The sequence below is a fragment of the Pristis pectinata genome, chromosome 19 (genome assembly GCF_009764475.1).
Source record: "Pristis pectinata isolate sPriPec2 chromosome 19, sPriPec2.1.pri, whole genome shotgun sequence".
NCBI classification, from domain to species: domain Eukaryota; kingdom Metazoa; phylum Chordata; class Chondrichthyes; order Rhinopristiformes; family Pristidae; genus Pristis; species Pristis pectinata.
In genome coordinates, this window is record NC_067423.1 from 41,182,969 (window position 1) to 41,200,346 (window position 17,378).

General features: G+C 40.0%; 1 protein-coding gene across 8 annotated transcripts in view; it reads right to left on the reverse strand.

Moving 5' to 3' along the window:
- Positions 1-17,378, reverse strand: part of cep83 (centrosomal protein 83) — a 50,878-nt gene that overhangs the window by 7,453 nt on the left and 26,047 nt on the right. For 6 of the 8 annotated variants that reach the window (XM_052034245.1, XM_052034248.1, XM_052034247.1 and 3 more), the window contains 8 exons: positions 16,088-16,219; positions 15,272-15,386; positions 13,541-13,685; positions 9,381-9,530; positions 8,510-8,585; positions 7,850-8,007; positions 6,892-7,021; positions 6,703-6,803 (listed from right to left, as the gene is read on the reverse strand). In XM_052034245.1, the coding sequence (XP_051890205.1) occupies positions 6,703-6,803; positions 6,892-7,021; positions 7,850-8,007; positions 8,510-8,585; positions 9,381-9,530; positions 13,541-13,685; positions 15,272-15,386; positions 16,088-16,219 (1,007 nt within the window). Of the gene's footprint in view, positions 1-374; positions 394-4,630; positions 4,680-6,702; positions 6,804-6,891; positions 7,022-7,849; positions 8,008-8,509; positions 8,586-9,380; positions 9,531-13,540; positions 13,686-15,271; positions 15,387-16,087; positions 16,220-17,378 lie in introns of those variants that run through there. The other 2 variants (XM_052034250.1, XM_052034249.1) reach the window with 2 other exon arrangements.

The window sequence follows — 17,378 nt, forward strand, 5'->3', positions numbered from 1 at the left end:
CTTATCCCAGTAATAAATCAATCTAGTGAATCTTCATTGTAGCCACTTTGGAACAAATTGGTATTGGTTTACTTTTGTCACTTGTACCGAGGTACAGTGAAAAACTTGTCTTGCATACCGATCATACAGGTCAATTCATTACACAGTGCAGTTATATTGGGTTAGTACAGAGCACATTGATGTAGTACAGATAAAAACAGTAACAGTACAGAGTAAAGAGTCACAGCTACAGAGGAAGTGCAGTGCAATAAGGTGCAAGGTCACAACAAGGTTGATCGTGAGGTCAGAGTCCATCTCATTGTATAAGGGAACCGTTCAATAGTCTTATCACAGTGGGGTAGAAGCTGTCCTGAAGTCTGGTGGTACGTGCCCTCAGGCTCCTGTATCTTCTACCTGATGGAAGAGGAGAGAAGAGAGAATGACCAAGGTGGGTGGGGTTTTTGACTATTCTGGCTGCTTCACCAAGACAGCGAGAGGTAAAGACAGAGTCCAAGGAGGGGAGCTGGTGTCCGTGATGCGCTGGGCTGTGTCCGCAACTCTCTGCAGTATCCTTCCCTTGGATTAGGCAAGGTATGTTTCTGGAAGGACTGCCTCACTTAAGTTACAGGGACCATCTACAATTATTTCATTATTTATAGAATCAAAGAACTGTTTTGGCATTGAAAAAGCCATTTGCCAGGTTTATGTCAGGCCCCAACTAGAGCAATCACATCGGTCCACTGCCAGAACCCCTTCCCAGTGGTGCTGCCACGTTCTCAAACCTTGAACTCTACCTCTCCCGTTATTGTTGCTTTAGCATTTCTTTCTGCACTTCTAAACACCATTGCATTGTTTTGCACTGTATTTACTGTTGATTTATGATTACTATACACACTGTTTACACTGTAAGCTTCACACGAGCAGTGAATTCCATTTGCAACCAGCTGCATCTGATAATAGACTAACCTGAATCTGAATTCCACAGATTATTTCCTTTAAAGAGCTTGTACAATTCCCTTTCAAAAGTGCTGAGTGGTTCTGTTTCCACAACCCTCATGACTCCAAGAATTCTGGACAACTTTGCCTAAAAACTTATCCCTGACATTTTTGTCTATGATTAAAATTTAAAATCTGCTCCCCAAGGCCCTTGAACTCTCTGCTAGCAGAAACAACTTCTCTCCATTTACCCTACATAAATCAGCTTTTTTTTTTAATCACTCTTATTTCAGGATTGGTGGCAAAGTCATCATTTATTGCCGGTTCCTAATTACCCTTAAGAATGTGGTGGTGAGCTGCTTTTCTGAACCCCTGAAGCCCTTCTAGCAAATTTTAGATGGAACTCTCACAATCTTGTACACCTCTCTCAGTTATCCTCCCAACCTTCCTTCCTTTAAGGAGAACCACCCCAGCTTCTCTAGTTCAACAACAACACAGAAAATGCTGGAGGAATTCAGCAGGTCAGGCAGCATCTATGGAGGGAAATGAACAGCTGACATTTCAGGTTTCAGCCCGAAACGTTGCTCCAGTTTGCAGCATCTGCCATCTCTCTTGTGTTTTCTAGTTCAACCTTGTAGCTGAAACCTCTGTAGAACCTTTACAAGCTTTCCAGGTGAACAAACTTAAGACATAATAATCTATTTGTGGCCTCACCTGTGTTTTATACAGTATCAATGCAACCTCCCTGTTTTTGTATTCGTCATACATTATCTTCTGGCCACAGCTAACTCTTCCACCTTCATATACTGTCCGTAGAAAAAACAGTTCCAATTCCATCACCTGCACCTTCCCTTCTTCCTAACATTTCCTCTGGTATCTCGCACTGCAACTTTGTTTTTTTTCCCCCAAGAAATACCTTCTGGGGCTCCTGCCTATGTGACTGCCCCAGTAAATATCCACAGCCAAATGAGCACCAAGATACTGAAGAGGAAGAGGAAAACAGAATACCAGGTTAATCGAGAGAAATATGAAAACAGACCATAAAAACAGATTAGCAGAAGTTGATGTTGGTCCTGCCAAGACCAATTATAATGGGGAAAAAGGAAATGCCAGAGAAATTATATTTTTGGATCTGTCTTCATGGAAGGTACAGAAAACCACCCAAAAGTAGTGGAAGAACCACAGGTCTAAAGTGAAAGAAGAGCTGAAAGAAGTTGGCATTAATAACAAAAAGAATGAAGAAATTAATGGTACTTAAAAGCAATAAATCATCAGGACCTGAGGACCTACATCCCATGATGTCTTTTTGCAAAATTCCATAGATTCTTAAACAATTCCCACAGATTTGAAGTAGGAAATGTCATCCAACTATGTAAGAAAAAATGGAAACTAAAACTAATTATAGCCTGATACCATTAGCAAGGAAATTGCTAGAATCTATGTTTAAGGAACTAGTAGCAGGGGACTTGGCATAAATTTATGAAGGGGAAATAATTTTTGAAAAATCTGTGAGGGGTTTTTGTGGTTGTAACTGGAAGATTAAATGAGGAGGAACTAGTCGATGTACATATTTGGACTTTGTGAAGGCTTTCAAATAATGTACCATATAGGATGTCATTAAACTAAATTAGGGTAGATGGGATTGGGGGTAATATACTGGCTCGGACTAACATTGGTAAACAGATATAAAACAAACAGTATGTACCATATAGGATGTCATTAAACTAAATTAGGGTAGATGGGATTGGGGGTAATATACTGGCTCGGACTAACATTGGTAAACAGATATAAAACAAACAGTATGGAAAAAATGATCATATTTGTTAAAAATGTGAGGCTATTCATTTTGATAGAAAAATAGAAAAGCAGAGTATTTTTGTTTAAAAAAGGTAAGAGATTGAAAGGTATTGGCTTTCTGGGGCATCAGGGTGTCCATGTATGTGAATCACTAAAAGTTAATGAGCAAGAGTAGCAAGAAATTAGGAAGGCAAATGGTATGTTGGCCTTTATTGCAAGAGTATTCTAGTACAAGGGGTGTCTCAATGCAATTATGTAGATCCCTGGTGAGGCCACAGCTGACATATTGGTGTACTATATCTGGTATACCAGCCAGGGAATATATTTGTGATAGAGGGAGTACAATGAAGGTTCTCCATATTGATTCTTGGATTGAGGATATTGTTCTATGAGGCCAGTTTAGGAGAACTAGCCTATACTTTCTGGAGTTTGGAATAATAAATGGTGATCTTAACCAAACATACAAAATTCTTATGGGGTAAAGGCAGGAATGATGTTTCACCTAGCTGAGAATCTAGAGCCAAGGTCAAGATAAGGGGTCAGACATGAGAAGAAATTACTTCACCCAGAGAGTACAAATCTTTGGAATGCTCTACCCAAGAGGGATGGAAAGGTTCAGTTACTGAGATCAATAGATTATTGGATAGTAAGAGTAAGAAAATGTTGCCTTGTAAGCATATCTTACTGAATGGTAGAGCAGGTATGAACAGCCAAGTAACTGACTCCTGCTTCCATTTCATAGTTTTATAATATTGTGAGTTCTCTTGTCATAGTCACAAAGACATGCTGCAAGACCAAGATCAGAATCAGAATTATCACTGACATACGAAATGAAACAAAACGAAATGCAGTACAGTGCAAAGACATAAAATCTATAAATTACAAAAATAAATAAATAGTGCAAAAAATAGGAATAACAAAAAATAGGATCGTTTAGGAATCTGATGGTGGAGGGGAAGAAGCTGTTCCTGAATCAGTGAGTTTGAGTCTTCAGGCTCCTGTACCTCCTCGCTGATGGTAGTAACGAGAAGAGGGCATAACCCGAATGATGAGGGTCCTTAATGATAGATGCTACCTCGAGGCACCGCCTCTTGAAGGTATCCTCGACGGTGGGGAGGGTTGTGTCCATGATGGAGCTGGCTGAGTCTATAACCCTGTGCAGCCTCTTGCGATCCTGTGCATTGGAGCCTCCATACCAGGCTGTGATGCAACCAGTCAGGATGCTCTCCACCGTACATCTATAGAAATTTGTAAGAGTCTTTGGTGACATACCAAATCTCCTCAAAGTCCTAACGAAGTAGAGCCACTGGCATGCCTTCTTCGTGATTGCACCAATGTGTTGGGCTCTGGATAGATCCTCTGAGATGTTAACGCCCAGGAACTTGAAGCTGCTCACCCTTTCCACTGCTGACTTCTCAGTGAGGACTGGTGTGTGTTCTCCTGACTTCCCCTTCCTGAAGTCCACATCAGTTCCTTGGTCTTGCTGATGTTGAGTGCGAGGTTGTTGTTGCGACACCACTCAACCAGCCGATCTCTCTCACTCCTGTAAGCGTCCTCAACGCCATCTGAGATTCTACCAACAATAGTCATCGGCAAATTTATAGATGGCGTTTGAGATGTGCTTAGCCACACAGTCATGCGTGTACAGGCAGTAGAGCAGCGGGCCAAGCACGCATCCTTGAGGTGCGCCTGTGTTGATAGTCAGCGAGGAGGTGGTGTTATTGCTGATCTGCACCAACTGTGGTCTCCCTATAAGGAAGTCAAGGATCCAGTTGCACAGGGAGGTAGAGAGGCCCAGGTTTTGAAGCTTGGTAATTAGTACTGAGGGAATGATGGTGTTGAATGGTGAGCTGTAATTGATAAAAAGTAGCCCGACATATATCTTGCAGTTGCTGTGTTTATCATTCGATTTCATTGACTCCTTCAGTCTACTTCAGTGACATGAATGTCTTCCAGTTGCCATGCATCTGTTAGCACATAACCAGTACATAATCCTACACCATAATCAGATTTTGGGTTCATTTCAAACGTTAGCTGTGGCTGGCTCAGAGAATAGCCCTCTTGTCCCTGATTCTAAAGATGATGAGTTGAACTCCATGCTATAGACTCTGGCATAAAAGTGAAGTTCACACTCCAGTGCAGTACTGATAGAGTGGTGCATTATTGGACCTACATTCTTTCAGATGAGATGCTAAATATAAACAATATCAACTTTCTCGTGGTCAGAAATAATTCCACAATACTATTTCAAAGAAGTTAACTCTAATGACCAGTGTAATATTTTTCCCATGGGCAACATCAAAAGTAAAAATCTAGCCATTATAACATTGCTGTTTCTGGGAGCTAAACTGGTAGCCATGTTTTCTATATCAAATAATGACAATGCTCTACAATAACTTCAGTGACTGTGATGCACTGGTTGTGTAAGGCATAGTATAAATATATATCTTTTCTATGGACTGTTTTGCCAAATTATCAAGTATGAAGTTGCACAAGCCACTGAATGTATAGGTTACAAAAGTAGGGGTAGCATTTTTTCCAGAAGGTCATGGGTAGCATTTGGTCCTGAAGGTTAAGGCACAAGGGATCTGAAGCACGTTAGCAAACTGGATCCAAAATCGGCTTGGTGATAGGAGGCAGAGGATTGTGGTGGATGGGTGTTTTCTGACTGGAAGTCTGTGTAATGTGATGTGTGTAATGCCTTGGATGAGAACGTAGCTAGTTTGATTAGCAAGTCTGCAGGTGACATGAAAATTAGTGGAGTTGTAGATAGTGAAAAAGGTTGTCTAAGGATATACAGAACATAGATTAGTCGGAAAGTTGGGCAGAGTGGTGGCAGATAGAATTTAATCCAGACAAGTGAGAGGTAATGCATCTTCGGAAGTCAAATTCTGGTAGGATATTTAGAGTAAATGGCAACACTAGTGGATAGTGAAGTGAAGATGGCGTTTGGTATGCCTGCCTTCATAGGCCGAGGTATTAAGTACAAGAATCGGGACATCATGCTGCAGCTGTACAAAACATTGGTTAGGCTGTACTTGACAATATTGAGTACTCTGCACTCTACAGGAATGATGTAGTAGCAAAAGAGAGAATGCGAAGAGATTCATCAGGATGTGGCTGGGCATGGAGCACTGCAGGAGAGATTAAGGAGAGATTGGGTAAGGCTGGGTTTACTCTCACTGCAACATGGAGGTTAAGGGGGTGACCTTAGAAGATTTTAAAATTATGATGGGCACAGATAGAATAGATAGTCAGAGTCTTGTTCCTATTGCAGGGGAGTCTAGAACTAGAGAGGACAGTTTAAGGTGAGAGAAATTTAAAGGTCACCTGAGCAGTAAGTTTTTCCACACACAGAGCAGTGGTTATCTGGAATGGACTGCCAGAGAAATTAGTGGAGGCAGATACAGTTACAACTTTTAAAAGCAATTTGGACAGGTACTTGGATAGGAAAGGTGGAGACGGATAAAGTGTGGATAGGTGACACTATCAGCATGTATGAGGTGGGCCAAAAGGTCCTGTTTCTTTTTTTGTACAATTCTATTATGTTATAGAAGCTTGAGAGAGATCCAGCTAGAGTGTTTAAAACATTAAAGGATTCTATAGGGGAGGCATTGCAAAAATAATTCCTCTGGTGGGCAAATTAAGAAGAAGTACGAGAAATAATAATAATCATTCGGAAAAGAAACTGGGAAGCACTTCTGAATTTTGGAATTCTTCCCCTCCCACCACCATAACCCTGAAAGTACTGGGACAACTGGAGTTTTAAAGACTTTTTATTATACTGGGAAAAAGAAATCAGAAGGTTAGGCAAGAAGATTTTTGTTGAGCAAGGATATCAGGGAGCTAATGCGCATAAGTAGATTGAGGTGTATATCGAATATGAATGGCGGAGCAGGCCTGGCACGCTTAATGGGCTGCCCCATTCCTGGGTCTCAATGGTGTACCTTTGTGGAAGTTAAATGATAGAAATAATAGAAACCCACTCACTTATATGTGCGCTTCTCAATTTCCAGCTCTTCTTTTTTTGCCTCAAGCAACTGTACCTTTTCTTGTAATCGTTTCTGCTTACTTTCATTCAATGTTTTCCTCTGTCGAAACAGAAGCAGAAAAGACAAAATGTTAATGGCAAGGTTGGATTTCAATAAAATAGACTTTCAGTAAATTAAAGGATGAGACCTTCTTCTGAGCTAAAGCTGCACGCTGCAGTCGGTCTTTGGCCTGGCAGTACTTCTCCTCCAGTTCTGCATTACGACTCTGCAGCTTATGCTTCTCTTCCAACCACTCTATGCGCCTGTCATCCACCTGTCTGCGCAAAACATAAGATGGATGATCCAGCAGTCTTGGGGATTATCAAGGAAAGGTCTGCAAAATGAATCTTTGAAGAATACCAACTGGACTAGGAAATTGCTGTAATACTGCCCCAGTGGCAGTAATACAAACATAATAACATGAAACATTATAAGTAAACACAAATACTTAAAATGCTTTATGTATTGTCGTAAGTGATTATTAGAATTAGAAAGAGTAGATAATATGGTCAGTTAATAACATAGCACCTTCCTCTATTCTGACTGTAATAATATTCCAAAGAATTAGAAGATTTACAATAATTAAAATTCCATCCATCAATCCAATCTAGTGCAATGAGTACCTGGGATAATAATTGAGTGAATGATAGCACCACAATAATCACCTCTGTGCAATCCAGAGAACACCATCTCATTCACTGCAGTGGGCAACATCTAACTAGAACTGTAGTTCAAATATTAAAGACTGCAAATCAGAAATAAAAATGAAAAATGCTGTAAATACTTGGCAGATCAGGCATCAGCAGTGAAGAGTGAAACAGAACTAATGTTTCAAGTCCAACATAACCTTTCCCCATAATAGTTTTGATGTAAAGTCAGACCTGAAGCATTAACTGTTTTCCCCCCTCCACAGATGACATCAGACCTGCCAAGTACTTAGAGCATTTTCTGTTTTCAGACCCAGCTTGAGCAAGTATTTCTGCAATGAGCTAACGTTACCCAGATGTCTTGAGTTCCAAATTTACCGCAAAGAAATAGGGAAAATATCAAAGCGGAACAGCTAAAATGCTGCTACTAAAATTACTCTGATTGAAAGAGCTACTTACTTTTCAGCTTCCTGCTGTGCCCGCTCTGCTTGGCTTCTTCCATTTCGCACTTCTTCCTTTAAGCGATCAAGCATTTCTCGTAGCTTTTTATTGTTCTCTAGTAAATCATTTTCCGACTGTGACACAGTGTTAAACTGGATCTGTAGTTCATTGATTTGCTTCGGTTGGGTGTTTCGGGTAGTGGTGGGGAGAGTAAGGTGCAAGGGGTGGAAAAGGAAAATCAAAATTTAGTTCCCGTTGAAAATCAGGTTTCATTTTACATGCATTTTGCCAATTCTTAATTAAAGTTTATGGTTCAACTTATTTGTCTCACAATCATAGGATTTTCTAAACCAACATATCAACAACATAAACGAGTCTCAACATAACGTTTACAACTGAGGTTAAAAAGTGGTTTAAATCCTCTAAGAAATATGCATTATTGTAACTGAAAAGTAGTTGATTGTTCAAAGTGGTTTAAGTGCTCTGAGAAGTATGTATTATAGTAAATGAAAAGTAATTGAAAGTAAAAGAGGGAGGAAAGTGTAAAATGTTTTCATTTTATGAACAGTTTGCTGTAGTTTGCTGTAAAAATTACAGTAGATGCATTGTAGTGCAATGCACTGTTAGAGGTGCTCTGATTAGGAGAGAATCTTTTCAGAGAGCAATTTAATAAGGTACCTGTCTTAGTTCTTCACTGTCATTCCTTTCTTTCTCAAGTTCATCTATCCGATGCATGTGCTGTTGAAGTTTTGACCTGCAGCATGAAGTATTAGCAAACAGGCACCAACATTTACAATTTGCTGGTTCTTTCTATGTATGTCCAGTAAACAAAAGCACAGTGGGTCACATTACTGAAGTTTACCACTGTCTATCTCTTCACTTTTCTAGAACCATCTACCTTTGAACTTTTCATTTCATTCCACCACTTCCAACTCAGCTTTAAAATATTTTTTCACTTTCAGCAATCCAAGTGCCATGCCAAATTTCTCACTGAGAAAAATGCTTTCCTCCCTCAGCTTCTGCAATGGATATTTTCTCATCTTCAGAATTCTGCTTCCACTTTATCTTACTATGTATCTTTCCAAAGGTCACTATCACCCTCAGTCAGTCCCTCCAGACAAATTTACCTATCATTTGACATTGTTTTCTCATATGGACTCTCTCTTCCTCTATACCAATTACAAATAAGGCCATCTCAATCCTTTCCTTGTATCCCCTTTAATTGATGTTCCTTCCCCCACACATCTCCCGAGCCTGTTTTTCCTTCTGTGACTGTACTTGGAGAAAGTTCTCTATGCTAAGTCATTTACAAGGTGCACAAGGGATGCTATTCCAGCTTTAAAATACATTGTTAGGCTGGTCCAAAAATAGGTGTTTAATGATGAGTGCTTAATATGGGAAAGATTAATTATTACTCAGTCTTGACATTTCCCCCATAAAAAATTTAAAATCTGCAAGCTGTTATAAAACGGGCAAGGCATTTTCAGACAACCGTGAGAACTGTAGAAAATAAAAGATGTACACCAAACCTTGGTGCACCAGTTCAAACCTGAGGTTCAGGATCTCCCTTTTGGATGCCTCTTCTTCTAACTGTACAGCATGCATTTTCTGTCCCAGATGTTCCTTTTCAGCCTGCCATGTTGTATCTTGTTCAGCCTTCAGTCGCTCCAGGTCAGCAACTTTATTTTCTAGTTCCAATCTTTGAATAAATAAATACTTTAATTATTTTACAACAAGGAAAAGCTGACAAGACTGCCAGTGTTCAAGTAAAGTCCTCCTGGATGAAACTGGATATCGGTGAGGAAAAAAAAAGCAATATCACTTTATTCAACTGACATTGGATTCCATTGATCTCAATAAAAGTATCGGGCATAAGAAGTAACAAGCAGCAAAAGCAACTACACCTGCTTTGGTCGTTACCCGAAAGTAACTTCATCCCCTCCCCCTTTGTTTGGGGTGATGACTAGAGAAGAACGTTTAGAAAATTAGGCTCAATGTAATGAAATAAAAGACACATGAAACTTCTATTGAAGAAATAATAAGATACATTTATATAGAATCACAAGATGTCTCCAGTGGATGACTTTAGAATTATGGTTATTGTTATTGAAAAAGCAAACCTGGCAGTTCATTCATGCACAGCAAGATCCCAGCAGCAACAAATACATAAATAACCAGATCAACCTTTTTTATTGGCTGGAACATCAGGTAGACATGATCTATGTTTAAAATCTCAACCAAAGATACTACCTTTGGTGGTGCTGCATTACCTCATTACTATATTTTCAAATCCATAATGGGATGTAACTCAAGGGATGAAGGTCCAACCAACTGCAGCCACCTGACACCTGCTGTATGAAGTATTGCATTTTGCTAATATACCAGGCCAAGTGTACACATACAAATGCAATTAAAATTCCCTCCCTCAGTTTTCAGGGGATGTAATTCAACTTGCAAGGTAATGGTTTACCTTTTTCCTCTTGCTCTGCTTTAGTCCATTAGGACAGTCACAGTGACTCAAGTTTGTTTTGCAATCAAAGTTTTGTACTAGAAATCACTTCTAAAAGTTTTGTAATTATTACAGTATTTATAGAAGCATGGACATGCTTTTATCCCCCAGCAATGTGATAATAAAACAAAGTAATTAAGTAATGTAAATAAAACAAAGTAATTAAGTAATGTACTCTATCTTAGTCAATGGGAAAACTAACACTACTAGAAAGACCACTACATACCAATAACAGTGTTACTGACCATATGAAGGTTTACAATTTTTTTGTAATTCATTCATATGACTATTGCAGAAAAAGTAAAAAGGTTCTCTAACAAGAGCAGTTATTAAAAAGATTGATTAAAACACTTTTTTTAAAAAAACTGATCAGTGTTTTCCTCCTTTTACTTTTTCATTGGAGATGGTTTTACCTGGCATCTGTGTACTGTGAATGTTCCTTCCACTTATTAGCCCAATCCCAAATGTTATCTAGAACTTGCTGGATGCAGTTATAGATTGCTTCATTAAGTCAGTGGTTGCTAATGGGATTAAATATTTGCCAATTTCAGCAAACATTCCCTTTCTCTTTATGATGGATGGAAGATCACCGATAACGCAGATGAAGACAGCAAGGCTGTTTATTGAACGGGGACTGGTCTCCTAGCTTGAGGGTGATGCTACAGTGGCTGATGTGTCATGTCACTGGGTTATGGATTGTGATATAACACTGTTTTGCTGCTGGCCACCTGTGCCTCGTGCATGCCCAGTATGGAGATGCTAAGTCTGTCTGAAACTTTCCCATTCAGCGTGGTGGCTGTGCTATACACCATAATAGAGGGTGCCCTTGGTACTAAGGATTGTGTAGTGATAACTCCTACCAAAACCACCATGGACAGATACAAATCCATCCAGTAGGTGAAGATGAGAACAAGTTTATTCATAGAATCATAGAAAGTTAGAGCACAAAAGGAAGCAGTCAGCCCATCATTTCCACACTAGGCAAAAGAAACAGCTATTTTAGATTATTCACACACCCCAGCTCTAAGACTGTACCTTGGAGGTTATGAATCTTCAAGTGCTCCTCTAGGTACTTTTTAATTATGTTGCGTGTTTCTACTACTACCATCCTTTCAGGTAGCAAATTCCAGACAGCTACAATTTTTCCTCAACTCTGCTCTAACCTTTCTGCCAACTACCTTAAGTTTGCGCATCCTAGTTTTATGACCTCTCTAATAATGGAAACTGTTACTTCCCGTTCATCTTTATCAAGGCATCTCATAATTTTATACACTTTTAATTAAATCTACCCCCAGCCTCTTTTGTGCCAAAGGAAAGAAATTCTCCAGTTCTTGTAACATCCTCATGAACCTCTTGTGTACGGTACCCTCTCTAATGCTATCACATCCTTCGTCGTGTGATGTCCGGATCTACACACTGTGGTCTAATTAGCATTGTGTCTAATTACCTTCTAACTATTGGTCAAATGCTAGCTGTTGCCCAACTAGTATTTTATATAGTCCTAGCATTACCCGCCTATTATATTCCATACCTTGGTGAATAAAAGGCACACAAGTCGTACGTCATCTTATTTACATCATCTACCTGCCCTGCCACCTTCAGCGTTCTGTGGACAAGTGCTCCAAGGTCCCTCACTTCAGCTCAACAATCCTACCATTTACTATGTGTCCTCCTCTTTCTCTGCCTTGTACAAATGTACTACCTCACCATTCTTTGGATTGAATTCAACCCGCTATTTTTTTTAGCCCATCTAACTTGTCCACCAATATCTTTCTGCAGTCTACCAGTTTGTCCCTCACCATTAACCACATTGTTAATTTTTGTATCACTCACAATCTTAATCACAGAACCCACATTTAAGTCCACTGTTCTACACCACATACACTAGGACATGTGGCCTGTAGAACTGCATATTAGACATCCCTCAGCTATTTTTAACTCGGTTTTCAGCCACTGAGCTAAACTTGGACCCAACCTGCCACTTTTCTTTTAATCCCATGGACCTTTACTTTTCCCATCAATCTGCCACATGGGACTTGCAAACACCTTATCAAGTTCCATGATATGAGACTACATCAAATGTGCTTCACTCATTGATCCTCCTTGTAACCTTGTCAAAATTGCAATCAACTTAATCGGACACAACCTCCCCTTAATAGATCCATGGAGAAAATGCTTGATTAACCTGTATTGTTTTAAGTGATGATTTATATGGTGCTTCAGAATTTTTCCCATTAACTTTTCAATCTTTGCGGGCTTCCCTGTAAATTCTTGGTTGATCCCTTCCTCCCTTTTTAGACAACAGCATCAGATTAGCAATCTTCCAGGCTTTGGCACTTACCTGTAGCCAGCTATTCCTCCTGTTGGTTCTCTCTCTACCTATTGCAGAACCAGCATCTCCTTCAGGAATCAGACAGTTTGGTAAGTTGTGATGCTACCAAGTTACTCTTAGTAATGGACATTGTAGTCGACCTCCCAGATTACATTCTCTCCTCTTCCAAGTGGTATTCAATACCGAGAACTACCAATTCACCAGCTGAGGGGAAGCATTAGGTGGTAATCAGCAGGAAATTATCTTGCCCAAATTTAACCAGAAGCTATTAGACTTCATGGGGTCCTGGATTCCCAGGTCCACCTATTCCGAACTGTGCCGCCATCTCTGCTGGATCTATTTTGCTGGTGGTACAGGGTATACCCAAGGATTATGAGGAACACTCTCGGACACCATCGTAGCTGATGACCATTTCCCAGCTGCCCCACTAATCCAACAGACCTGAGAAGACAGCCCAAGGCCACTGTTCTTCCTTGCACATAAACTGCGCTCCACTATAATCACAGTAATCCTGGCACATCTGGGATAGCATATATTGAACTCTGACACACCTTCATTGTTGCTGTCTTCAACAGTTAAAGAATGTGGGAAAAATACATTGACAGTTAGGCATTTACATTCTCCAAGATTGCTATTTTTGACAGGTAAGTTACATGTGACCAACTACTGTAAGGCAAGGCAATATTGTTTATAAACACAGATCAGAAAGAGGACAAAATTGATGATTAAGTAGAGAAAATGGTCTTTCACCACTAGCTCCAAACACGTGGGGCTGGATTTCAATGGTATCCAATGTGCAAGGGTGAAAAGAATTGGTAGCTAATATTTTCACAATTTTCCTTCTAAAAGTTCCATGAAGAATACCTACTTTTCATCTTGCAGTACTGCAAGTTTCTGGAAATCTTCTTCTTTAGCTGCCTGAACTTTCCGGATTAGCTCTCTTTCTTTTTCTGCCATAAGCTCTTTGTGTCTTTCAATGTTGGCCTTCAGAATTTCATTATCTGACTGCAAACCTGTTGGACAAAAACAAAAATGAATTCTTAAACACTGTTCACAATTTCAGCAATCAGACAGCAGAGAAGTTTAGAAGGGGAGTGAATACCCAGATAGAGCACAGAAATTTATACATACAGGTTGAATAAGCAGATTAAAATCTTGGTTTTTCAATTTAGCTCCTCTGCAGTTTTAGGTATTTAAATCCTCTAGGTTAGCAATGGCTGGAATACAGGAATTTCACTTACATAACCCCAACACAATATGTCTGAGCAGAATCAATGCACTCTAGTGGTAGACATTTCTTTCCTTGCACGATCATCATTGTTCTAGATCTATCCTGGTCCTCTCAGTCAAATCAGCAACTAACACAGGAACAGCTTTAATAAGCATGCAAACTTCCATCTTCTCACCCAATCCTGCCTTAGTTACTCTAGATGAGGCCACATGCAAACTAGACGAACAGCGACTCATATTCTGCCTGGGTCGTCTACAACCCAAAAGGCATGAACATTGAATTCTCCAATTTCAGGTAACCTGCACCTCTGTTGTTCCTTACACTCTCTCTCCTTCCAATCCACCCAGATCTTCTCCCACACCTCCTCCTTTCCAACCTCCCACCCTGCTACCCAGTTTCTTTCCCCTCCCTTGCCTATTTCCACCTGTCCATCACCCACACACACAACCTACTATCCCCTCCCCTCCCCCCACTGTTTCCACTTACTTATCTGGTTCCATCGTCACCTTCCTTTCCTATTAGATTCCAAAATCTGCAGCCTTTGTCGTCTCCACTGTCACCTCCCAACCTCTGTCACTAACTCCACCCCTCCCTCCCTGGCTCCATTTGCCTATCAACCCTTCCTCACCTGGCTTCACCTATTGCTTGCTAGCTCCTGCCTCCCCCTCAACACTTTATACTGGCTATCTCCCCTTTACACTCTCAGTCCTGATGCAGAATCTTGACCCAAAACATCAACTGTCCCTTTGCTTCTATAGATGCTGCCTGACCCACTGAGTTCCTCCAGCAGTTTTTTTTTATTGCCTTAGTTAATGCCACTCTGGGATAATTTTCTCCAGATCTACCTTGGGAAGTCTGACATCAGAGTGCCTCCATAAACTCCTTATGAGTGAATCTATCCTTCTCCCTGGCCACTGTCTCAGACTGAACTATGTTCAACACAGCAGTTAAGTTATATGCTTTCCATCATAAAGGTTGCTTACTTACCCCTCCTCAGTAATGCTCCTCAAACCCATATACAGCCATCACCTCTAAACTCAACTATTGCAATGTTCTTAGGGATCTCCCATTCTCCATAAACCGTACATTGTTCAAAACTGTTGTATGTACCCTGTCCTGTAATCTTGTTCTCTGAACACCAGGACTCCTTGTACTGTCCTTTAAAATATATCCATGGCTTCACCATGGCAGCAAAAAATGTAAAACAGATACAGATCCAACATTACGCCCAGAGTCACACATTTCTGAACTTTCTTTGCATTTTCATGAACAACTAAGTGATACATGTCAGCGTTCAGGTTCTTTGTAATATCCCCGCCATGAAGTCTATAGCAATATACGGTTTGTAAATCAGATCAGCAAGGATACCATCCATTTGGCTTTGTATGTTATCTCTTTCCCTCTCAATTTCCCCTTTGGTTCTTGCTGCTTCTAGTTTGACGTTTGTAACTTCCAGCTTATGGGAATGTTTACATTCTTCTAGCTGTAATGATAAGAAAATAATTTAGGGTCCACCATTTACCCCTTTTAAGCTGTAACTACTGTAGCAGTACAAAAAATGCAAATCAGTATCAACAAAACCCTTTACAGCAAATATAGATCAGTTAGAATTTACTATACATTGCAGAACTGATACTTGCAAATAACAGTCATACAGCTTCTATGGTTGCATCTTATCATAGTGGAGTGGCTTCAATACTGTTCTGACCTTTGCAATGTGGCAGCAAGAAAATGGGCATAAGACAATCATAGCATCATAAACTGGTGATCACTGGAGCACAGAAAGGAAACTGGAGAGCAATGGGGAATTGCAATTCCTATTAACTTGCTTTGGCATAACTTTTTAAAAGCATATATCAAAATACACCGAAGGATACTTAGTCTTCCCATTCAAATTCCAAGATTATAAAATACACCATACAAATCCGTCCCTCATAGTTTTAAGACGTACAAACCAGTTGTGGAACCTCATAAGGAATATAAGGGGATGCAACATGGAAGATGCAAATAGACTTTGTGGCAATACGTATATCTGCAGGGTTTGTTTTCTGCCATTGACATTAATGTTAATGTGATAAATAGTACAAGATAAGTAAGACTGATCTTTGTTGGACAAAATCTAAAATTAACCTAGCGTTTAAATACTCCAGAGAATCTAGTGCAGGCATCGTTCTTCTAACTCACTTTGACAGACAAAGCATTAACCTCCCGCTCAGCTTTATGCAACTTGCTGGTCAATTGGGTGTTCTGCTCAAAAACCAGCTGCAGTTCCTTCTCCAGACGCTCCAGGTGCAGTTTAAGTGATTGCTTCTCTGCCTGTGAACAAAACAAAAATACAGCATATTGCACCTAGTAACAATTTCACATAAAGTTTACAGCCAACATCGCATGAACGGTCCTAAATGGAGACCTGTGGTCAGCCCCTTCTTGCACAGTAAGTGAATGCTGCACTCCTTAATTTTAGAAGCCCAAGGCTTTCAGCAGCATGTCAGAATTACATTTCATCATTTATATACTTGCTCTGCCCCAAAACCTTAGTTATGGTTGAAGACAACATAATAGTTGAGAATTTTGGCGAGATGTCAAATGCTTTTCCCATAATGGTGTATCTAGATGTTAAAGCAGCAGCTGCAAGCAAAGAAGACTTGTCTTCATGGGTTTTTGGACCTACCTTACCTTGTCCCCTAACCTAGCCAGAAATCCTATTTATGATGTATTTTCCAGTTTTTCAGGGTGCACATTCATCCTTGAAGCTAATTATCCTATTGCTCTAGGGTTCTTTGCATACAAAGTTGTACCATTAAATAGGTAATTCCAAACCACAAGGCCGGAAACACACAAAAAATGGTAAGCTGAAAGGGAAATTTGCGCAAAAAATGAGAAACAGACCCAAGGCAGGTAATTTAACATTTTTCTTTTGTCATTCATAATCTCATCAAAGATAAACTCTGTGTAACTACCAGAACCTGCATATTCAAGCTAGCATGGATCGCTGAATTAACTAAGGGCAGCAAGGCCTTGTGGAAAAAGGGAGATGGCTCACGTATAAATGGATGCACGGTAGATGGTTACCTTATTGGTTGCTTCAGGAGAAAGTTATACATATTAATAGAGAAGCCACCACTGCACAAGGAATGTGACCTTTTTGTTTCTCTAATGACTCATGTACTGAACATTGAGCAGTACAAACATACATAAGTGACAGGCCTATGATGGAATCAGAAGAACCCAAACTAACAAACAAGTCACTACAGTATGGGTAGATGCCCGTCCAGAACAGACAGGAATTTGGTAAAGTCATTTGTGGAGCCTTCCAGTACTGAATTTCAAACTACTTTTGGAAGTTCTTCTGATTATTATGTGAAAGCATGCATATCTTACTGCCCTAATGTTTAACACTAGAATGACTGCAAAGAGGTTCACATCATCTTTGACTTAAGGACCTTTTGAGTTTTAATCATCTCAAGAACTGCAA